The sequence below is a fragment of the Leuciscus leuciscus genome (assembly GCF_965113295.1).
Source record: "Leuciscus leuciscus genome assembly, chromosome: 24".
Classification (NCBI taxonomy): Eukaryota; Metazoa; Chordata; class Actinopteri; order Cypriniformes; family Leuciscidae; genus Leuciscus; species Leuciscus leuciscus.
In genome coordinates, this window is record NC_138723.1 from 15,084,019 (window position 1) to 15,108,838 (window position 24,820).

The 24,820-nt window shown below is 38.9% G+C and overlaps 1 protein-coding gene across 3 annotated transcripts in view; it reads left to right on the top strand.

Moving 5' to 3' along the window:
* The window catches only part of nlgn2b (neuroligin 2b), an 84,825-nt gene that overhangs the window by 19,049 nt on the left and 40,956 nt on the right, over nt 1-24,820 (top strand). For 2 of the 3 annotated variants that reach the window (XM_082158354.1, XM_082158355.1), the window contains exon 2: nt 12,415-13,132. In XM_082158354.1, the coding sequence (XP_082014480.1) occupies nt 12,646-13,132 (487 nt within the window). In that variant the 5' untranslated portion in view covers nt 12,415-12,645. Of the gene's footprint in view, nt 1-12,414; nt 13,133-18,275; nt 18,961-24,820 lie in introns of those variants that run through there. The other variant, XM_082158356.1, reaches the window with a different exon arrangement.

Consider the following 24,820-nt stretch of genomic DNA (forward strand, 5'->3'; position numbering starts at 1 on the left):
CTCCAATGGCGCTGTCAAGAACAGATCAGCTAAGAATAGATTTAGCCGCAAATCATTCCAGACTTCCCTCAGTCAGGGCATTACAGTTTGGAGTGGATTAACAAGGAATAGATTAATAAGAATATCATTAAAAAAAAGTTGAATTACCCCATACTAGATATTACTGTAACCCAGCATCAGGGAAGCTACTTTGAATCTAGCTTGCTAAGCTTCATGCTGCTCATAATTTAAAGGAGCTAAACTAGAGTCAAGCTGCCTTTTTGAAAAAGGAGAGACACTACACTACAAGCTGCTAAGAAACAGTAGCTAACTACACTGAAGCCACTTAAGAAACCAATATCTAAACATATAACTTGTGATGATTATTTCTAACTTAATCAGAGCCACATTTTGGCTCACAAACAAAGATGGGGTTTTGAATAAATAACAATTATAATTGAGTTGAAAACATGATGAACTGCAGCATTTAGCTAAGTATTCTGCTATAATCAATTCACTCAAATCAATGACTTTTTAATCAGTTTTATGGAGATTTTTTTATCTGTTCCACATATTGTCCAATATGGGAGAGCACATTTATGAGAGCACGTTTGTTCAGCTCACTCTGCAGTAAAGCCACATGCGCAACACGATCAAAAACGGTAGACATTAAAAAGGTTGCATGCAGTCCCGCTACACCATAACATGTTAAAGTACGTACAAAATCAAAATGGACCTTATTTACTTTGTTAGTGTACATTACTACTCTGTTTTGATGACAGTTGAGCTACAGCTAAGTTAGTAGTAGTGAAACTTTTAAGGCTAATTCACACTGCACTGACGTTGACATTGGATCGTCAGTGCTTGTTTTTGCAGAATGAATATGTTCAGTTGTCGTTTGTTGGGTCATTGAATGTTTGAGAAGTGACATTCTGTAATTTAGCTACTCCCCAACACTGCTGTTAGCAGTGTCATTTTTATGCGTGTTCGTTTTACTTGAGAATTGTGCTGGAAGTTTACTTACTGCACATTATGTTTGGACATATGTTTGTGTGCTTTTTCTGAACACTGAGTTATTTTTTCCCGTGTTGACATGACAGCTAACATTGCACAAATAATCCCATGTGTCTTCTTGTAGGGTGTTCTGAGCTTAGTTAACCGCCAACATACCCTGGTGGACTGGCCGATTCTGACAGCCTGACCAGAAGTCATGTCTACAACGCCAGTGGTGGGACGTCAGGGTCTCGTGGTGGCCCATTTGTTCAAATGCCACCGCTCCGATGTGCATTTTCACACTTGGCTCTGACCATTCGTCCGGCTGAACGCACCCCCGCGTCTGTCCAAAGGGCCGTTACTCCATCAAACAACCCTCCTCTCTGCTGTGACAGCAGGACAGAAGGTGCTATGGGCACTCGTTGCTGACACAAAGTTAGACAAGGCTGTGGGCACCGTGTGCACAGATGGACCTGGCCCAGCTCAGCGCCGTTCACGCGGAGATTCCCAGCACAGATGAATTAATGCCAGATATCACATTCATGCGAGAGGAATGGCTCATTATTAAAAAGTGCTCCGGAACAATCCATATGTGATTGAGATCACATGTGTGGTCATTGCTGCGCTTAAGGGCATTTAGACCCCCACCTCGCCAGACAGGAGCCAGGCTGCGTTATTGGCTACTAATGTACAGGCCATGAGAGCTTCATGTCTTTATTAGAGACTCCTTCTCAGCCCTTTAGTACTCTGACTCAAGGCCTCTCACTTTTCATTTTGAATGACTGTGACGTTTAGCTCCGTGTTAAAGGTGGGTGACATGTTAAGTTAAGTTAATTAAGTTAAAGATTAATTTGACTTTTAGAACCCACCCATCATCTTGTTATGGTGACTTCTTTTGGCCAGTCACTGTATTAAACAATCTGATATTGTGACAGCCGTAGATAGAACTCAACATAATTCAACATTTGATAAAATCTGTGTAATTTGACATGACATTTTCTTATCTTTTCTTTTCGTTATGGAATACTTATACTTAGTTTATATAGAATACTTTTACTTTCTTGCTGAAGCTCAAACGTGCTGCGTAACATGAGAGTGAACCTCATTGGTTCTTGCTGAAGCTCAAACGTGCTGCGTAACTCGAGACTGAACCTCATTGGTTCTTGCAGAAGCTCAAACATGCTGCGTAACACGAGAATGAACCTCATTGGTTCTTGCTGAAGCTCAAACGTGCTGCGTAACTCGAGACTGAACCTCATTGGTTCTTGCAGAAGCTCAAACGTGCTGCGTAACACAAGAATGAACCTCATTGGTTCTTGCTGAAGCTCAAACGTGCTGCGTAACACGAGAATGAACCTCATTGGTTCTTGCTGAAGCTCAAACGTGCTGCGTAACATGAGAGTGAACCTCATTGGTTCTTGCTGAAGCTCAAACGTGCTGCGTAACACGAGAATGAACCTCATTGGTTCTTGCTGAAGCTCAAACGTGCTGCGTAACATGAGAGTGAACCTCATTGGTTCTTGCTGAAGCTCAAACGTGCTGCGTAACATGAGAGTGAACCTCATTGGTTCTTGCTGAAGCTCAAACGTGCTGCGTAACTCGAGACTGAACCTCATTGGTTCTTGCAGAAGCTCAAACATGCTGCGTAACACGAGAATGAACCTCATTGGTTCTTGCTGAAGCTCAAACGTGCTGCGTAACTCGAGACTGAACCTCATTGGTTCTTGCAGAAGCTCAAACGTGCTGCGTAACACAAGAATGAACCTCATTGGTTCTTGCTGAAGCTCAAACGTGCTGCGTAACACGAGAATGAACCTCATTGGTTCTTGCACATTGAGGTTCCGTTTATTCCGTTCCGAGGTGCGAGTTATGTCTATAAAAGCCTAAATTCAATCTGTTCATCATATAAAATGATCGTGTCTCTTTAGAAAAATGTATCTAAACCAATAAATTCACATGGATTAGTTTTACGATCTCTTTATGAACTTTTTGAAGTGTCAAAGTGGTAGTTGTGTAGCTGTCAATGGAGGGAAAGAAAGCTCTCAGATTTCTTAAAGATTTTCATTTGTGTTCCAAAGATGAACGAAAGTCATACAGGTTTAGAATGACATGAGGGTGAGTACATTTTTGGGTGAACTATCCCTTTAATGTTTCTGCAGGAGGATTTAAAAGGAACTAGTGACGCAGATTACATATGTACTACCCATAATATTTAAAGAAATGGTGACACGCAGAACTAAAAACTTAAACTGAAAGAAATAAAATGAAGAGAATAATTTCTTTCAGCCAGTTCATGGAAATGCACCAGACATCACATTGATATTGAACTCCTTGAACACATTGAACTTCTTCTGTTATCATCAGCAACCCTGAACCGAGCAACCTTTGGTAATGCCCATTAGCTTGTTTAGTTTATGATTAATGTATTTGATGTGGTTTGCTGACTGATCGATTTGTGCCATAATAGCTAATGGAGTCTTTCACTATTAAGAATTTTACATGTAGCTAAAAAAGCATTTTCCATATACCCCATGTCACTAATTGGCACTTGACTGTCCCCCTGCAGTTGTCAGAATCGTGCTGTTCCCTCCAGGGTATTGTTTGGTTTAGGCGGTGCCAGATCCTCGGCAGGAGATTGTAGATGATGTACAGCAGCGGCTGATGGCTCGGGGCAGGCGGTCACACCTGGAGGTGATAGTAACCACTTTAGACTGATGGAGAAGGTTGGAGCCGTTACAGGATCACATAGAGAAGCGGTGCTAAATTGTGAAGACTGAGACAGCAGTTGTTATCCGATGCTGTTTGTAGATGACAGAGGTCGGACCTAGTTTGGATTTTACAGCTGGTAAATTAATAATGTTTAGATAACGGATTGAAAAGATAAATGGCTATTTAAATGAGAATATTTATTATGTTATAAGAAAGAACATCATATAAATAGATTTTGACATTTTATGAAGAAACCATGAGTAGTGCCTGCCCGAGGTAAAGTGATTTAATTTATTTTCTGTAGAGAATAGGGATCTGTGAATGTATTTTATGTTTAATTTTAAAGTAATGTCTGTTTGTTTTGGGGGATTTGTGGACAGAATGATTAACTTAGATATGGAAAAAGTTAGACTTTCAGAATTTGGACGAGACCCCCAGTGGCATGTTGTTATTGAATTCATTGTATTTACTTTATTATTTAATTGAAATTGTAATAATTCATGGAATTATTTATTAATCTACTTTATTTAAATTACTATTTCAAACATCATTATTCATCATAACCTACAGGCCAATTGAGTGCCATCATTTAATCTTGTTTCATAGTTTGCAATTATTGAATAACCTTATATTGAAAAAAGCCGGGATCTGTATAATTCATAAAAAAATTATAGTGTACGGTAATTCAGTTGAATCTCTTTGACTGATTCGGTCGTAATGCAATTTCAACTAAATTGTAAAAATGTATTCTATTACATTTACGAAGAATATTTGATTATGTATTTTACATGAATGACATCTTTTCAAAAATATGAATCATTAAAAGTTAATATCAGCTGTGTTTTCTTGCATTCGGCAAAAATCAGTCAGGATAAGTTTACTTCAGAAAGGAGGTCATTTTACCCCATTATCCTGATTTTCAATTTTGTAAATTATCAAATGTTGTGATTTATTTCCCTTAAAGGTGCATTGTGCAAGTCTCTGAGTTTTTGCAGAACTATGCCCCCTCTGGCGGCAAGCGAAACTAGACAAAAGTTTTCTTTTTTTTATCTTACGTGGAGTTTGCGTTGGTGTTTGAAATGAACTACAAGCCGGTCTCTCCATCTTCTACGGAGAATGGCGGCGAATACACAAACCTGCCAGACATAGCCAGGTGAGCGTGCCGTGAACTCGCATGACGTCACGCCCAGTCTCAAATTCCGACCCGAATCCCTCTTATTTATTTTACTGTACAGGATTATAGAGACAATCGCAGTGATCAGAGAAGGGCTCATTCAGCCCATCAGGCAATTGTTTAAGCATGTATGGGTTAGAAAACGAAAAGTGAAAATGAAAAGTTGCGCAATGCACCTTTAATTACACGTTGCATAATGCATCATTATCGTGTACACACGAAACACACTGTTCTTAAGGAGGTATCGTCCTACATCTTAGTCTAATAGTAATGTTAGTCTTAGCAAGGACAAGTTTTATGCTGAAGTACAATACTTGGCAAACAGCACTAAAAGAGCATTATGATGTCATGAAAGAAAAATTATTTTGGAGAGAGATGAATGAATCTCTATATCTCATTGCCTTGGATTAGAGACTTCGCCCTTTGAGCCAGGTAAGGGTCACTTTCATATGGACTGAGCAAATGCTAAAAATTCTGCTTGCAATTCAAATCATCACGTGCCCTCGCAGGTTTTTTTATTTTTTTTATCGAACTCACCTCAAGAGTTGCATTAATCTCTTGAATCTGCTGAACTAAAATGGATCTGAGCCCAAGCCCTGCTGCTGAATGCATCAAGCATAAGGACCCGAGCTGAACGGGAAGTGTGCATCATAGTCACTTATTGTAGTGGACGGCGAATGAGTGGTGTGTTATTTCAGCGCACAAACACACAGTCCTCTCAATTAGGATCCTTTTGCATGTCCTTCTAGCAGTGAGTGCTTTATTGGCAGGTCCAGTAGGACTGCATTTGCTTCGGAAAAAAATCTGCTTCAAACTACTGAGGCATCCGTCAACAAGAAGCAGAAAGAGGGGCGTACGGTTTTTTATTTACTCACAGACTTACTGTTGCCCCTGAGGGCCTAACCTAGCTCACACGCGGCTAATCAACAAGGGCTTTGCGTGGGCTTCTTGCACTCAGTTAGGCCATTTCATATACACAAACACACAAGAAATTGTCTGTGAGTGATTTATGAACTGACCATATCTAGTTTTATCAATAAGGCTCTCCCTCAGAGAAACTGTGTGTGTAACTGTGTGTTTTGGATCACCGATTGCATGCGGCCTCCATAGCATTAGGAAGTTCCCCGGTGTCCTTACAGGAAATGAAATATGGTCGTGTCCTAACCAATCGATCGAGAGCATTTTAGTCTTTGGTGTTTTGCAAGGAGAGGCGACAATGAGTGAAATATCAAAACATTTAGTTGCTCCTGTAACGATGGCTCAATTGCCATCAATGCATCTCATTTGAAGAGTTTGTCCCATAATATAATATACTTATATAATATAGATACTATGTGGTGCTTTGCACAATTTGTGCTTGAAATTTTATTTTATTAAATTAAAGTGTAAAAAAAATCCATTACAAACTATGTGCAAAATTTCACATAGTTTCTCAATTAATAGTTAGTAAAATGTACAACATAATAAAAGCTGTGTGATGATGATGATGATAATAAAGTAATTAGAAAAGTGTTTTTTATTTATTTTTATATCTGTTTAAGACTGAGTATATCACGTCACAGTGCTGTCACTTTCTGACATGTCATGTCAATTGCCCGTTAGCACAATTTGACATACCATTTAGTATCTGAAGGGTGCATTTTGTCATGTCAGAGATCTTGATCACATGACTGGGAGACATTTTCACTAGCTTACTGAGCGTATATCATAACAAGGACCTGATCTTGATGAGCTCGGAAACCTTTTACCTGGGGAGCTGAGAGAGCATGCTGTCTTTTTCTTGCTGTCTTCATACACTCTTGATTTATTACCACACGCTGCTGGTGATGTAACAGCGCCTCAGCAGGTTATACACGTATTTGTGTGGCTGTGTATTTGAAGGTGGGGGGTCAGCTAAAAACTGCATATTTATGAAGTTCAATTGCAGCCCCACCAGGCGAGGGTGAATCTTTGGCCTTAATTGTGTCTCATTAATATTGATAAGATTAGGATATTTTGGTGTTCCAACACACCCATCTACACGCAAGCAAAAATAGGGTCTTCTTAATATTGCAAGTTCCTTTAAATGTAGCTTACAGATATCATCTCTTCTGATGTTCGGTTAGGTTTCTTTTGCTATAAATTTTCAAAATATCATTGTGTGTGTGTCATACAGGTAAGGTTTGAAATTACATTTGGGTGAGTAGCCTAAATGATGACCCAATTTTCATTTTTGGTTGACAAACCCTTTAAGCCAATGTCGCTCTAGGGGAATTTGATTGGAAGTGTCTCATTTTCATTGTGATCTTTGTGGTGATATTAGTGACAGCAGCTGTTGATATTGCAACAAAGATTAATAGAATGTAATTATATGCAAATGAGCGGCGACTGCCAATAGGAGTGGAGGCAGTGAATGGCCTTCTGAAACAGTTGGATGATGCACTCAAGCAGGAACAACTGCTAGGAATCAACTGTACGGCATCTTAATGGCATAATTGTAAGTTTCTTGGATGAAAGCATCCGTTAAGTGGCTACTTACAGTACATACTACTTCTTACATAAATGCATTTATTTATTTATTGCTGATGGTTTTAAGTGCTATCAGTTACTTTGGGGTTGTTGATATCAGATGTCTATTGTCTACATTTATGCACCAATTTCTTGAAGTATGTTGAGCTGAAATCATAAGCTCCTTTCACATAGATATTACGGAAAATACACGGATAATTTGTCCCGGGATCGTTTGATTTTGGTTCAGTGATTTTCCGTTCACACATCCCGTAAAGACACGTGACGTCAGGATGTGACGTGTAACGTACGTGTCGAAAACATGTTGTGGTACAAATGTTGTAGCATTTTTTCCCAGATTCGGGCGTACACTAACGCATCGTGTACCGTTCCACAAAGCTGGCAAACGGATCTCAGCTTCAGTGCGGATAGTAAGGAGCTCATTGGTTTCTGCTTCATTCCAGTTTGCAGACATTTTTTCGTTCTTTCTTTGTTGATGACGAACACAAACTTTCTTCTAAGAGCAACAGAGTCGCGCAATAACTACGTCATTGCGATGGCACGTGCGTCATCACTACGACACACCCCTTACGGCATTGGTCCTGGCTTTTGTTGACGCGTTCTGGGACTGATTCCGGCAATGTTACTTGGTCCCCATCCCGGCATCAATCCCGGGACGTGTTTGCATTCACACAGAACGCACTCTAGCAATTTTACGGCAATTACCCGGGATCAACACGCTGTGAAAGGGTCTATAGTTACATGTCTCTGATCCTAAATCTTATGGTATTAGATCCTCTCACTGTATGTTGTACGGTAATTTAAATTGTTTTGATCTTTTAGTGCAGAAACATTTGAATGTGAGCTCTGGATTGTGACACGTGTCTGGTGTTGCGTTAAACCCAGAGTCCTCTTCTTCATCTTCCTCTTAGTCAGGTTCTCCTGCTGTTGGTGATTTTCTACTCCAGGTGTTTTGTGTCCAGGTTTGGTGCCGCTAGGTTGATTAGATGTGCTTTGGTTGCCATGGAGATGCCGAGTGCTTGAAGAACAGCACACGCTGGATGATTCTGTCTTTGCTCTTGACTCTTGATTTCTTTGTAGAATCTCTTGCGAGGATGATGCCCAGATGTTCCACTAAGATGGTTTCTGTTTTGCCTGTGCAAACGTACATATTTTTCCTCAGCTGTTCAGTTTGGCTGTGTGTTCTTTGCGGCTGTGCACACATTTACTTTAGCATACATTTACTTCTCTATAAAGTCTCCAGGCTTTGATCAGCAGAATGGAGCAGTTTGCTCAGGGCCTGCGAGGAGACATTTACTTCATTCTTGAATTTGTCGATGCAGATCCTGGGACAACGGTTGTCATTTTAAAGTGGTTCTACAGCCTTCATGGTGTCCAAACTACACTGACAACTCCCACACAGATTGGCATTCTACTGTTGAGAAGTCAGCCTACATCTTTACAAAGTTTTTTTCTTCTTTTTTACTTGTGTCTGTTGGCAGTCAAACTTTGTATCTGGTCCTTAAACCCCATCTGACAGTCTCTTTTTTAAACACTTGCAGCTATCTTGTTTTTATTCCACAGATTTGTGCAGAATTCAGAAACTGCTTTGAAATTGTTAGGTTTTCCTCTAATTTGGATGTCAAAATGTAAACAGACATTTAATAAGCCGGTAAAGACATCTAAATGGCGAGCTGCATTGGGCTAATGTGACAAATTGGGCTGTGTGTAAACCATAAACTTTACCTGATAAAAGAACACAGAGGAGGCACTGCCGCCTCCTCCTCCTCCTCCTCCTCAAAAAAATAATAAAAAAATCCATATTACAAAAATAAAACGTGCAAAATGTGACATTAAAAGTGTACTCTTTTTTTTTTTTTAAGTAACACTCAGCAGGTACAGCAGGATGCCACATCTCTCTTGCCTCCCCTGTGGCCTGAGCCCATTGAGTTTTAACAGACCCCCTAAAGCTTGCGGTGGGTTTACTGGGGGGTAACTGAGAATGAATGGGGGGAAGTCACTATGATTGGAAATGATTGGTTTTGATTGGATATGATTGGTTAGTGCGATTAAATCCCGCCTCTTGTTTACGTGCGCGTTCCACGTGTCAGTCTGAATGAACAAAAATGATGCCGTTAATGGGAAGACTAATTAAAAAGTAAGTAAACAACTCAGCCATTTAGATATCACCACTTTATGTCACATCAAAAACAAACTTGAAATGGCACCAAAACATGATGACTGTGGTCTTTTTTAATGAGCAATCAGCTTGGAGAAATTAAAGATACATCTTCGTGTCTGTGACACACTGTGTTTACCGAGCATATCTGATGATTTGAAAATAAGTTGACGATTAATAAGAACAGCTAAACATCAGTTCGCATATCAAATATATTGTTTAAATGGTTTCTGCCTTTAGATTTATACTTGGTTGTAATAAATAGAACAATCCTAAAAATAGAATTTTATTTTTATTTTTTATGTAATGTAAAGTAATGTTTATTTAACCAGGAAAATGTGACAACATTAAGTTTAACTGGGACAGTTTACATTTGAAGTATTAAAAAACAACTGAGGACTTTGCCTCATTTCAGAACACCACTGCAAGCCACTGTTTAATGCAGCAACACATTTTTACAATATTTACATCCATGCCACATATTTCCCTGCACAATCAGTGTATTAATCTTGTATAAAAAGAAAAAAGTGTTTTGCTTCCACATGGCTTACTCATGATTTACTGCATGTTGTGTGTATAGATTGTAGTTTTAAATACTCTTCATAAGTTTTGTTATTGTTGCTAGCACCTATCTGAAATAAGTTTGTTGAAATACTAAATGACTAAAACTAAAATAAATTAAAGCTAATTAAAAAAAAAGTTAAAAGAAAAAAAATGCAAAATCACCCCTAAAAAACTACAAAAACTTAAACTAATATTAAACTGGAAATAAAAAACAGAATTCAAAATAAAAAAAACTATAGTAGGGGAGAGCCGGGACAGTTGAAACACTTTTCAGATAAATTTCGTTTTCTAAGATAAGGTTACAGATAGATTTTTTATTTTTTTGTGATTAACAACTCACATATGTGTTCTCTTAGTATCATGTGTTATTCGGTACAAATATAGAATGATTTAAGTAAAATATGACTTTGAACGGGAGTTGTGCTTTGTTTCAATCGTCCCGCCTGTGCGGGACGGTTGAAACACAGGGGTGGGACGGATGAAACATGACAGTTTAAATGGCAACTATTCATCTAATGCTTTTTTTTTGTGAACAACACCTGACAAGTAACTTATGTACATATTGTTTCAAACATATTTTGTAATTTATTTTCATTTAAAGGTTCATATTAACCATTTTTGTTCTGTCGCCCAATAAACAATAGGCGATAAGCCTATGCGCATTTTGTAATCTTTCTATCAGGCTATTTTGACGAAGACAGACAAATCAGTTTACAATTAATTTTCTTAAATTTCTTCCTTGAGTCATATTGAGTGTTTGCTAGTTGAATAACCTGTTATATGAAGGAAACGAGGTCAACCAGACGACGATAAATGAAATTTATTGAATATTGAAGATTGGACAATTGATGATTATTACAGAGATAGCATGTGTTGTGTAATTGAAAATTAATTTGCATTAAAAGAAACACAAGTCTAGAAACAGTATATGAATCTATGAACAGTATAGGCTATGACCAGGTTTAACGGGCAGGACGCGCGGTCGGGACGGTTGAAACACTGTTTCAACCGTCCCGACAGCGCATCCTGTCATTTAAACCTCTTTTGCTCTTAAACTAAAAAACTCTGATATTGCCCACTTAAGGGTGTGTTGCAGTACTAATACACCTGCTGTATTATCATTACAATGGCACATGAAACAATAAATCCAACTTGTCAGTCAAAAAAAAGTACCGCACGAAAGAATTCACTCACCGCATTCAAAAACAGCTTTGCGGCTTTAACTCCAAAACGACATGACGTAAAGAAGAAATGTTTTCGCGAGTATGTTAGGCATTGCGTGCTGTACGTGCTGACGAAATTTGACGTACATGACGTGAGTGGTTTTCAAGAAAATCTCAGTGTTTCATCCGTCCCGCTTCTCCCCTAGCGTATAAATTATACTAAAATAACACTGCTTTCTAGTGGATGCTTCTTGTATGCATATATTTTTAAGCACCGATACATGCTGTCCACTGTAGATTATTCACTCTGTAAGCAGTTTCCAGGACCAATCGTGTATGATATCATCGTTCTTGAATCACTGATTCCTGGTACCCAGTATGACTCCAGAATTAAGTATCTCATTATAGGTCGATTTTAAATTGGTCTGTCTCAGTGCACCCAGTCCCCGTTCATAACGTCTTTTTATGCCAAAATGGCGGTAAACACTTCTCCTTGCGTTCCTCATAGATCATTATGTCATGTGGTTAATTCCCGCCTGTAGATGTATGTCTTTAGCTTAGCAGGGGGGGAAGGTGATTGTGTCATAGACTGTCAGCGGCAGACAGTTATTACGCCCAAATGCCCCCATCTACTCTAGCGAGATTGAAACTAGCACGGCTAAGTCAAGTGGAACGGAGGGGAGGCAGGAACCAAGAATCTAGAGCAACAGCACGTCGGGGGGAACTTAAAATGAACACACTTGTGCTGTCATCTCCTCCGAGGAAGTCAATTAAGCAACACACTCAGTATTTCACACCCCCCCGGTACCCGAGCATGAATATGTGTCGCTGTTGCGCACCTTTCAACGATGTGACAGCGCGCTGGAGAGAGAACGGCCCATGGTCCAGATATGCATCTGTAATTATGCGCCTTAGAGAATACTCCAGAAAAAGAAGAAGATATTTCAACCAAGATATTAAACAAACATTAAGAGAAAGATTATATGCAGTGGAACAAATGATATTTAATTAGATTCATGTTTCACATGTTTATGGTTGATATGATTTTTAAACCTCAGGCAATACTGTAATTACCTTTTATTGTGTTTGATAGTGTTGGTATGCATGTTTTACTGTCTGCAGTTAATGATATCTGTCTCTCTGCTTCTGTCTCTCTCTCCCTGTAGGGAACTAATGAGCAAATCGCAATAGAAGCGCATGCTGCACTAACATCAGGATGAAGTTCTTTACCGCTCAGTGTCAGCAGTCGTCTTCTTTGCTCCATTGAGGATACACACACCCTCGCTTCTGCAAATTTCTTAACTTTCAAAATCTCTGGAGCAGCCTGAAACTCTTCCCCCTTATCCGTTTCATTTATAGTTACCCATCGCTGGGGCACCACTCACCCCAGCCGAAGCATGTCATTGGTGGGCGTGGCACGATTGCGGCGGGAAACGGCCCGCTCCTGCCCGCGCCGCATATCTGACACTTGCCTGGTGTGGCTGCTGGGCTTGGCGCTGCGCCTGGCACTGTCCTCCTGCCAGCGGGCAGACCTCACCGCCGCCAAGCACCCTATGGTCACCACAGGCTACGGGAAGCTTCGGGGCGTACGCAAGGAGCTGAACAATGAGATTCTAGGCCCGGTCGAGCAGTACTTGGGCGTCCCCTACGCCACCCCGCCAGTGGGCGAGAGGCGCTTCCAGCCCCCGGAGGCACCAGGCTCCTGGCAGGAGATCCGTAATGCTACCCAGTTTGCACCAGTGTGCCCGCAGAACATCCACGGAGTGCTGCCAGAGATCATGCTTCCCGTATGGTTCACCGACAACCTGGATGCAGCTGCAGCATATGTACAGAACCAGAGCGAGGACTGCCTTTACCTCAACGTCTACGTACCCACAGAGGATGGTAAGTTTCATAAAAACATACATTTATCTGTGGAATGTTCCATTCATATTCATTCTCACTCACTATAAACATATTTTCACCCACACAAAAACATACATTCGCATGCTCACCCTTTCTCGGTGCGATAAGGAAACTAATCACCTCTATTCATCTTGTGCGATTTTGTCCTTTTCCTGGACTTACTGTAGCAGTGTGTTACAGAGAGTTTGTGGAAAGTAAAACAGAGGCTTCAAACTCATTATACCTCCAAATAAGACACTCTTTTCATATAACCCGTTTTCCGGATAACCTTGGTATCCTTCTCTTTTTGTTCTCCTGTAAAAGAAGCTAATCTGTTGCTCATGATCACATGCAGGGTTTAAGTTAGATTAGTTGCATTTAGTGCATACAAAACGGTAGTTGCCAGAGCTAAAAAGAGCAAGAACTCCTGCGAGCGCGATGGATATTTAACATGCTCCAGTCAGTGATTGTTACTGAAACTGCACAGGCAACAATCTGAGCATGTGCTAAAGTCTCTGATAAATGGCCTCGCTGCAGTTTGTAAATGGGTTGTGCAGAGACTGCTGGGTAATGTCTCACTGTGCCAGCTCTCAAAATGGGATGTCATAGTCATGGGAGTGTGGCAGGCAATGTGTGTTTGTTCGAGAGATGAAAGCTCTTCAACGATGAAACTTTATACACAGGAGGTCTTCTAATGCTAATAGCACTTTTGCGTTTTAGCAACTCTGTACTCTTTGAGTGTGTTAATGTGCCTGTCCATTACAGTGAGTCAGTAAATCAGTCTTCCTTAATTTGCAGATATACATTCACTAAGTGCTGTAGATTGCAGTTGGATGATGCATCCATTGCTGGAGCGATTCTAGGATTTCAGTCTTCGAGCAGCTCAATTGATGTGGCTCAGATAGTGATTGCAAGTCTGAATCTTGCTCTAGCTTTTTTAAATAAATTAAAATAGGTTGCCTTTGTTATATCTAAATCACACTGGAATGTTAGTTTTCTTTTAATTTTTGTGATTCCACTGAAACAGATTTCATGAAAATTATTTTGAGAAGTTTGAAATTCGTTTACAATATTATTATTTTTTCTTAGGAGAAGCATAAGTCTTCATTTGCTCTCCTTTTAATCTCATTCTGTCTAAATTGCGACATTCAAATATCTCATTTGTGCTTATTCTTTCCTACCAACTCTTTGAAGTTTTTCAGCTGTAGGTCCACATGTAAAAATCATAAATAAGAATGAACGAGATATATAATTAGTGATTCTAAATCTGAATCTAAGAGAATTAGCACACATTAAACTTAGAAACATCCAAAAGTCCATGTGTTATTTGCACACATGAGTTGAAAGAAACAGCTTCTGTGTACAGAAATATTTCTTCCCTAATAAGAGATAAAAAGCAAATCTGGGGCCACATAACAAGAGAAGATATTTTTTCATAATTATGAAGATGAATTGCATTTACTCACAAGGGAATATGCAAGCATTTGTTTCATACAGTTGTACACACTGTGTGATATTCTCACAGACAGCAATGCAATGGATCTGCAGTGTGCTTGCAGACGTATGACCTTTAATGTGTGTTAATGCCACCTTTGCAGTGTTAAGATGGGTCTACAACATTAAAAGAAACATACAAATCCCATTTGTTCACAGAGAAACAATGCCTCCACAGTTGGTGGTTAATGCATCTGACAGTGTTGTGGAGGTGTACACGCGTTTATATGTGCTAAGCGCCGCTGCGTTGCTAGTGAGACTTATCAGAAAATCGCCCAGCACACACTCACTGACGGGGATTCCTACACAGTCACCGCACTGAGAATCATTCACAAGTTTGGGAGGGATTTCATGGATCTGGTCTTGGCACCCTCACTGCATTTCAGTTCAACATTTGGTGGGTGTTTAGTGTGGGACTTTTGGACATGTTAGTGGGGATGTGAGTGTAGTTTACAGCCGGAGGATTAGAAGAAACTGTAATTATCTCATCTATTGCTCCTTCTCTCTCTCTCTCTCTCTCTCTCTCTCTCTCTCTCTCTCTCTCTCTCTCTCTCTCTCTCTCTCTCTCTCTCTCTCTCTCTCTCTCTCTCTCTCTCTCTTTCTTTCTCAGGCATTTTCAAACTTTCTGAAAAACTCACAAATATGATGATCCTTTTGCAAGGGTTCTCCTTCCTACATCCTTATATGCTGAGTGTGATATGTTTTAATTACTACAATTTATTAAAATATTTACTTTATTCACTCAATTTAATTTTGACGAAGCTTAATTTTTTTTTTATTCTTAGCTGTCAATACTAGATGGATAGATAGATGGTAGAAGCATACTTTATTCATCTCACTTGCACTTTACTCTTTTTTTTTTTCCGTAGCCTCAAAATTATATTTGTTGTATTTATGATATATATATAAAAAAAATTTATCAAATTTTCTCTGCAGTTCATTCTGGCCTCTAGATCCAGCTCAAAGTTATTGAAGCTAATCATAGAGGTTTCCATTGACAAGCACCTTCTCACCTCTAATCTTCTCCTGTATTAAAACATAAAGGTTATCATTCTCTTTTTGAATTAGAAATGTAACTAATTGAACAAATCAGCCACAGTTAGCTTAGTCATTTAATGTCATTAATACTTAATTGGAAATGCTAATTCTATTCTACGTGCAGAGTTTAACAGGCGATATTGTTTAATTTTTATTACAGTGCTTGCAAGGCAGCATTACATTATTATTCCAAAATTTTAGGAAGGAATTCTCAAATAATTAATTGTCTGCTGGTAGCATTCTTTATTTGCACATTCTGTTTTTGCTATTTAGCACCCGATGGTGCAATTGTTTGGTTTGCCCAATCTACTTTATCCATCTTTTCAAATTTCTGCAATTTCAGCTCTGATCACTTAATGTATAGACTTGCAGTGTATTTAAATACTTATCCTAAATAATTGTTAAAATTAAGTGTGTGATCTGTTTTTTATTAATATTATTGCTTAAAGGTTGAAAATCTTCCATCTCCAAATTGTTAAAATCTCAACTCAAAATCTAGCCAAAAGCAATGACATCATTGCAGTGTTTGCAGTCTGACATGCGATTGGTCTTCTTTCTAACGTTTATTTCCATACTGAATTGTGTTTGGCCTTTCCTTTTTTTACACTGAAAAGACTGCACAGAAGTCACATTATGTGTGTTGATTCTAGTGTGCAGCTGGCAGAAAACAAGACTTGAGTGTCATGACAAAGCCAAAGTTTAAGGAGCTTTTGCAATGTGGCATTTAATTTACGCAGAAACAAAGCATAAACCTAAATTCACCTAAAATGTAACTCGACTCATTCTCTGCCGTACAAGCACTGGTATTTCCTTCAGGCATGTGGCATTTGAAAAAACGTGATGTACGACTGTGCTTCAGAGGCAGAGGTGGGGCCGTTTCTCGGTCACGTCGGAGGAAATTTGATTTCATCCAGACGTGTTTCGTCAAGCAGATTGGAGCGTAAAGCTCACTTCTCTTCATTCAAGGCTGCGCTCCAAATAAAAAATCCCTTTAATACAATCCATAAGGTGAGCAGCTAAACAAAAGGATGGTAACAGTCCAAAAGTCAATTGAAGCTTGGCAGCACTATATAAATGTAGATTCGGTTAGTGGCACTGCAGGTTGGGAGAATGTTGCGTTTGGGGGGAGTAGTGATGTCGGCGAAGGTAAATAAATAAATAATCAGTTGGTCGACGCTGCAGAAGAACTATGGAGTCAACTCCTTTTGATGCAAGAACAAACCTAAAAAAAAAAAAAAAATGCTGCTATTTCTGCCATCCTAGCAGCTCTTGATCAGGTGAAAATTGGATCAGGATTCTTCTGCAGGGGGAAAGAGAGATGGAGAAAAAAATGGAAAGGCAGTAAGGGAGAGTGTGTGTACATAAGATGTATACACTCCTATGCCTATTGTCGTCTTATTCTCTTCTAATTGGCAGAAATATATAAGATTTGCTGTATTGTTTATTTGAAAGGAGAGGTTTCTGCTGCTGTTGGTCTGATGGTGTGGCTGCGTGTGATAGAGATGCTGAATTATGGCCTGCGCTGATCAATATTCAATCAATGATGCCAGTGATTGATGACCCGGCCGTGACACACATTCATACACGCACTGGACATGCTCCTCACACCCCTCATCACCATTCTAATGCAGAGTTTTTGAAAAAACGTGCCCAGAATGTACAAAATACCTTCAAACTATAGCTCGATAAAAGCGAGGAAATTGGCGGAATCTCACACCAATTTCATAGACAACGTTTCTGATATGACAAGAAGTCTGTTATATCAGTTAAAGATTTGTTCAGGTTTCAATTTGAAAACAATTTAGGAAAGATGGAAAAACTGCAAATTAGATCTCTTTAACTCAGTATTTTTTTTCTCATTTAAAAGTTAAAGTAAAACTATGTGCACAGTTATGTATGCACATTTTTTTTAGTTTGTTTTGTTTTTAAATCATGTACAATACATTCTTATGGTTGATATTTATTGTGACACAGTTAGATGTTATGGGAAGGAGGAGGCGGGAACCGGCGAACATTTAAAGACTTTAATAAATAAATACAAAATGGAAGTAAAGACAGCAGCCCCTCATGGTCGACTGCCGCCACACATAATAAAGCAAAACATCAAATAAAATAGTCCAGGCCTGGTCCTCTCTCGATCTTCACTGTCGTCGCTCTTCATTTTTATGCTTCCGCTCCTCCGTGAGAGATACGACACTGGTGCGTCGCGCCATTCTCCCTCGGCCCTCAGCCTTGTCCTGCTCGCCACATTTATGTATAATATTTATTGTCTTAATTTTTTTACGAATTTTTTTATTATTAATTTTCTTAATTCACCCACCGTTGACAACTTGGACCCTGCACCAAAGTTTTCAATCAAAAATTATTGTAAGTCAAATAGTAATTTAACTACTGAAACCATTTTAAAGTCAATCAAAATTGACAGTTCTTAGTCTGCAATTTGGAATATTAATATTGCAGTATTTATTACCATTTTTCCGTGCACATCCTTATTATTTTTTTATTCATGTTCCCTCATAATCTTTAATCACATAACTTCCCCTCCCTCTTGCAGCGACATCTCTTCTCTTCTCTTCTCTTCTCTGCTGACGTGTTTACTGGCATGAGGGCGGGACAACCTGTCACTCACATGACATCACAGCAATAGCAAACCACAACCGTCCAATCAATTCCCCATGGACAAAATCAAGTATCGCCCTACTTTTTTTTTCTTGTTTCAAGACGCCATTTCACTCAGATATATGTCACAATAGGGAATAAAAGACTAACGCAGCTTCCGTTTCATGTCTATTTTAACGCTAACTAAAACTTTCTCATCTAATTATTCCAAAATCAAGCTGTTGTACAGTAAAGACATGAAGCTAAAATTAACATATTCCATTCAAATCAATTTTAGTTTTATGCCATTACTGTACAATTGTCTCATTTGCTTCTATTTTTATTTCTCCCAGTGACATTATTAAGTATAAGATTTGTTCTTGTTCAGAAACTAATGAAAGTCTTAACTTTCATTATGGTGGTTGTAAGAATTGAAGTCCTGCCTTTTATTTAAATGAGATAGGCCTAATCGCTTTTTGGTCAGTTTACTCTGGAATCCATTAGCTGACAAATAAAGTTTTTTAGTCTGATTTAAGATAAATAGGCATTGTAGTCAGATTTTATTGTTGATTATTGAAACCTAATCTTGACAACTTTTTTTGGAGATTTCGATCTTTCCATATTGTAGAACTACTAGAAAATAGCTGCCTGGGGCTGTTATCAAGATGGCTGCCAAGTGAACTGACTTTGCCTTACAGGTACTTTTCCTCCAATGGAATTTTAGGAGAAACATCTGAAACAAGATTAATGTGTAACTGAGCGCCGTTAAAAAAAGAGCAAAAATCTTTTGTGTTAAAGGAGCTGTATGTAAGATTGTGGCCAAAACTGGTACTGCAATCACTTTCAAATTACTGTAGAGCGGTGTATCCCCTCCCCCTCCCCCTCCCCCCTGACTCGAGGTTGCCAGATAGGCTACAGGATCCAGAAGGAACGTAGGCTGCTACATAGCTGTGGTAACTAGAGCAGAGCTGGCAACCCCGATGCCGAAACACTACTGACTTCGTGATTGGTAGATAGGTGGAGGGTGGAGCTTCAGGCCAAAACACAAGATGACAACATCAACATCAGTTGAGGGCTGCAACTTCACTTTTTAAATGACAATATCCTGGCCGGACTACTGTTGTCAGTGATATAAGTATTTGAAATGAACATGATTTCTTAATGTCTAGTGACATATCAGGGCCATTTTATGATTAATTGAAATACATTTCTTACATACAGCTCCTTTAAATGTGAATGTTTGAATTTGCATGTTATGATAGCTGTGGATCGGCCTGCTTCACATTCGCAATGAACTCTGAACTCATGCTGTTCACCAACAAACAGTTTCACAACCATCCAGCTGTTCAGAAAAGCAGAAAACACAGCCAAAAACACATCTGAATCTAGAACACTGCATTCATGCAGCTTCTGAGTGTATGTGTGTATTCATACAATGTGACGGGATCAGATGTGTTTGTATTTGTCTAGTCAGTGGAATCTTTTGAACCCAAGCCCAGGGCAGATCAGATATCAGTTATATTGATTTGTTTGGCCGCAACCGTGTTGTGTGTGGTGGTTTAAGAGCTGTGACACTGTCCACCTCCCCACAGTGCACGACAGCTGGAATACCTGATATAAACATCTGCATCACAGCACAAACACCCATGTAAATCCATTCACAGGCATACACGTGTGCCTAAAGCCACTTTGCCGCAATCATATCATTTAGGGTGACATGCACACACACATAGTGTAAACAGTCATTTCTTACTGGGACAAGGGTTGTAACCAATGCTGTGGATCATGACAATCTCCTGCGGGCAAATCTCCCATTATACTGTCTCCCTCTCTATTTCTCTCCCATATTTTTCTTTTCCCCTAAGTGTACAGTACAGTTCAGCTGCATAAGAAAATTTGTCTTGTTGTTTTCCCTATCGAATCACTCTAAACAACTAGGGGCAATTCAGTAAGAATTAATTGTGTCCACTGATACCGGCACTTATTTCTTATGCAGCACTTATGCTCTGTTTGTGTTATTTCACCGCCTGATTCACCAAGGCCCTGACCACTTTCTACCACTTCTGTCCTGATTTCTTCAACGGGAGGGTCTATTGGCGGGTAAAAGAATGTTTTTTTTTTTTTTTTTTAGATCTTTCAATCTAATGGAAAAAAAGCTTGCGCAATTTACATACGAACGCGCCTTGAACATTTTTAAACAGACAAAGTTTAAAGGGGTCCTATTATGCCCTTTTACGAAGTCTTGATTTTGTTTTTGGGGTGTTCTAGAATGTGCTTTCATGCTTGATTGTTCAAAAAACGCATTATTTTTCACATATTTTATATTATTACAGCTCCTCTTTTCCCAGTCTGTCCCAAACTCGTCGTTTTCGATGAAGAGCGCGGGCGGGTATAGATATATACACTAGATGTCGCATTGGCTACGGTTTCGTTCCAATAAACTGCAGTAGCCAAGGCGAAATCTAGTGTATATATCTATACCCGCCCGCGCTCTCAGATCACTTGGACGTGGCTGTGTTCAAGAGGTAAAAACGATATAAATACTGTTCGTTTTCTCACACAAACCGCTCGTTTCGTGTCTTAGGCCATCAATGTGTACTTACGATGGGGAATTGTTTAATTTGGACGATAGGGCATTGTTTTAATTTGGACTCTGTGCATGCTCTTTGAGACAGTGACCATAGACCTGCATTATATGACTGACAGACAAGAACGGTTTGACCTAAAAATATCAAAATTGAAACTACTGCAGAAAAAAAGACACCTACATCTTGGATGCCCTTGAGGTAAGCTAAAACATACCAAAATTTAATTTCAAAGTGAACTATCCCTTTAAATCCCATCTGGTTAGAGTGCTTCCCATAATGTTTACGCATTAGGTCAGTAGGCGGAGAGCAGGCTGTCTTTTCTGGCTGTCCGAACACATTCGACCACATGAGCGTTTACAAAATGAAAGCATCCCGGTATGCGTTTTCGACTACCTCCCGAAGTGATCGAAAGTGGACAAGCTCAAAACGCTTTAGACCCTGTTTACACCTGTATTTATCATCGTCCATTTGTGATCCGATCAACCAAAACAGATCTTAATACCAGGTGTAAACAGGGCCAAAAGGACTTGCTTAAATCTGGTAACAGCACAAATGTGTATCAAAATCTGTGCTGAACGTATTTTTGTTTCCACTTTTGTGGCTCGTTTCTGAGGTGTTGTTTTTTAATTTTTAAAAGTAAACCAAATCAATTTAGGACCATTACATTTTTTTATTGTTTTTTATTGTTTTTTTAAGCATTGCAGCATTTGAATTGCAGACAGTTAATAATATCTCTGCCCAAATTGTCATTATAAGAATGCAACAGATGTTTTACTTAGGTTTTTGTATTTCTCATTATATTTAAGGGTGATTTTTATTTTTATTTTTATGCAGTATTTTTTTTTATACAATAATATAATACAAATACAATACAAATGACTGTATCACAATGATTTGTAATTAGAACAGCAAAACTATATAATACAAAATGAATACATTTATTTTTTCTGGCAGTACTCAAGGCCTGTCTCATTTGAAGGTCTCTGTATCGACCGCATTTGTACTCAATCTTGTCTCGGTCTCAGACTAAAAGGACTCAGGATTTTATTTCAAGACCACAACTGCGGGGATATCACCAAATTGCCTGTGCGTTGTCTGATTTATTTGTTTACGTTTTGAGTAAAAATGAATGGGGCATTATGTAAAAAATTTCACAAATTAATACAAATGGACACAAAATACAAGATATGATTGCAAAAAAGTACTTGTATGAGATCATGTTTTTATATTATAATATTTAATTGAGCAGCATCACAAGAGCAAGGGAGCTGTTTTCACGAATATGCGCTGCAGACTGCTAACAGCAACACTAACAGTATTTAAATTTGCTCATTGGCCGCTGATGCAACAGCAACCAATCAGCTGCGCTAGATGACGATGTGATCTCTGCCAAATTGAGTTAAGGACCTATCAGCCTGTGCCATCTAGAGTTTCATGCCTAAACTTGGTATCAATGAGCAACCTTCAACTTCCTCCCACTTTCATTATAATGATCTGGACATGTTCTTGTCAGATTTCACCCCTATGATATTCTTGCCTCTGGATATGGCTTGGTTCTCTCCTTCAACCTGTTTCATTTTGTGCTGGGCAAAAATGTCTGCTAACTTAATATTGTTATAGCATCTCATTAAACCATACGATATGAGGTATCACTTATGTCTGCAGCATAATTCATACCTAACATCATACCCAAGTTCAGCACTTACGGTTTGTTTTGAATTCAGCCCTAGGTCTGAGCAAAAGTAGTAGTGATGTTTGCCGTAGCACGCGCCACTAACAACATGGCAGACCCTCTTTTACTGTGAAAGGTCTATTAGAGCCAACAGCTCTACATAAACGCGCACACGTCTTTTAACTCCAGCTGTGCTCTGTGTGGGGAGACAGCTGTATTCTCATCTAGCTGACTGTGTTAGCCACAGTTCTGTCTCCACCAAACACCCAGAATCCTCCATTTTTATTACCGGTTCGACGAGCGATTACCATCCATACGCTTTATTAAAAGCTATATTTCAGTGCACAGCATGATGCAGCAGACGCAGACGGCACACCAGCGAGCGAACGAGATAGATAGAGCGCGACAGGAGAGAGAGAGAGGAAGAGAAGGATGACACTTGTTTGAGTGGGAGCAGCTGGGAGATTGCTAGCAATAACTGAAGGTTTATGTCATGGAGACATGGACGGTCTTCTTCTCACTTGCCCAAAGGCGCCAACAGCAAAGAAACACAGCTCCGCACACTCGTACGCACACGCGTGCCCGATGACCTCATTTTCACAGAGCTCTTGGAGACGATTACAACGGTGATTCGTCCCTCTCCCGAAATTTCACTGAAAAACTGGCCATTACATCATGTCACTTGAGGCTGCGCTCACCTCCTTACTGGGTGACTTTTAAAAACAACATGAAATGGTTTTCGCAACCCATTTAGCTTCCGTAATGTGACATTTTTGACTGAAATAGAATATTTAGCTGGAATGTCGATGTAAGGTAGGGCATGATTGTATCCATTAGAATTTGATTTGATGTTGAAAAGTGGGCTATTATATAATGGCTAATATTATTTTCCATGCTCACATGGTCTTGTTTATGTCCATGGTCTGTATCATAATACCTGGAGAAAGCTATTTGTTAGCAAGTGTCAGTAAAACATTTATAATGTTACAAAATATTTCTGTTTGCTGTTCTTTTGAACTCTAATAAAGAAGTAGCATAACTGTTTTCAACATAATAAGAAATGTTACTTCAGCACCATATCAGGATCATGTGACACTGAAGACTGGAGAAATGAAAGTGCCATCACAGGAATAAATTACATTTTAAAATATATTAAAATAGAAAACTGTTTTTGTTTAATTGTGATAATATTTCACAATATTAATGTTTACTGTATTTTTGATCAAATAAATGCAGCCTTGGTGTGTATAAGAGTCTTCAAAAATATTTTACAAATCTTACTGACCCCAAACATGTGTTTGTGATTTGACATGTCATCGCTGCTCATTGATGCACAGTTGTGCACATAATTGTTTTTGAGCCAATCACTTAGCCCTTGGCTTAAAGTCATTCATTGGGCCGGTTGCATAAACATAGCCCTTATGTTAAGACTGTGTCTTAAGTACTAGTATGACCAAGGGGCAATTGAGTCAAGGGGCAATCACTCTTACTTTCTAGTATCAAATTATACCAATTTACCTTTTTATATAGCCTTAACAGCCTAACAGCCTTAAAGAAAAAAAATGTGATGACTAAGTTGTAAGACTAGTGGAAATTAAGCAGTCAGTCAAGTTTACATTATTTAGTAAACAGATTTTCACTCTAATAAAAAAATATATATAACAAACACGATTAATGTAACCATTTTAAAGAAAAAGGGATGTTTTGTTATAACTTTTGGAGCAAGGGCGCCGCCATCTTACCACAGAGGTATTGTGCAATACCACAGCGCGTGACGTCATAGGGTTGGTTGTCTTCAATGTCTTGCCTGAGGTAAATAGATATAGTACGTTTCTCAGAGTGAAAAAAAAATTGCACCATGTACATCCAGCTTAATATAAGCATTTCTTTGCTGTTTGAACACATTATTGCTCTCAAATGAAGAAAAACAAACTTGAAAGGACTGTTGAGCCCGTAATAAGTCATTGATTACGCATTTGAGCCGATACGGCAAGGTGCCGTCAATTTGCCACTTTTATAATTCAAAGTGACATCAAAAACCACAAATCCTTTTACTGTAAGGCTATAAATGTCACAATCAACTGCAAGGTCATTATTTAGTAGAACGAAATAATAACATGATGTTTCTTTCTTTCATTCACTCTGATAAACAGTTTAAATCAGTGCATTGACGGAGTGCTGTTTTCTGCACTGTAAAAATTTTTTTTAAATGAATTAAAACAACTTTTCACAAATTGTTTGCCAAATCACATACTGTATGTAAATAACTATAGAGTGTCTTCATGTTCTGTTTTCGCT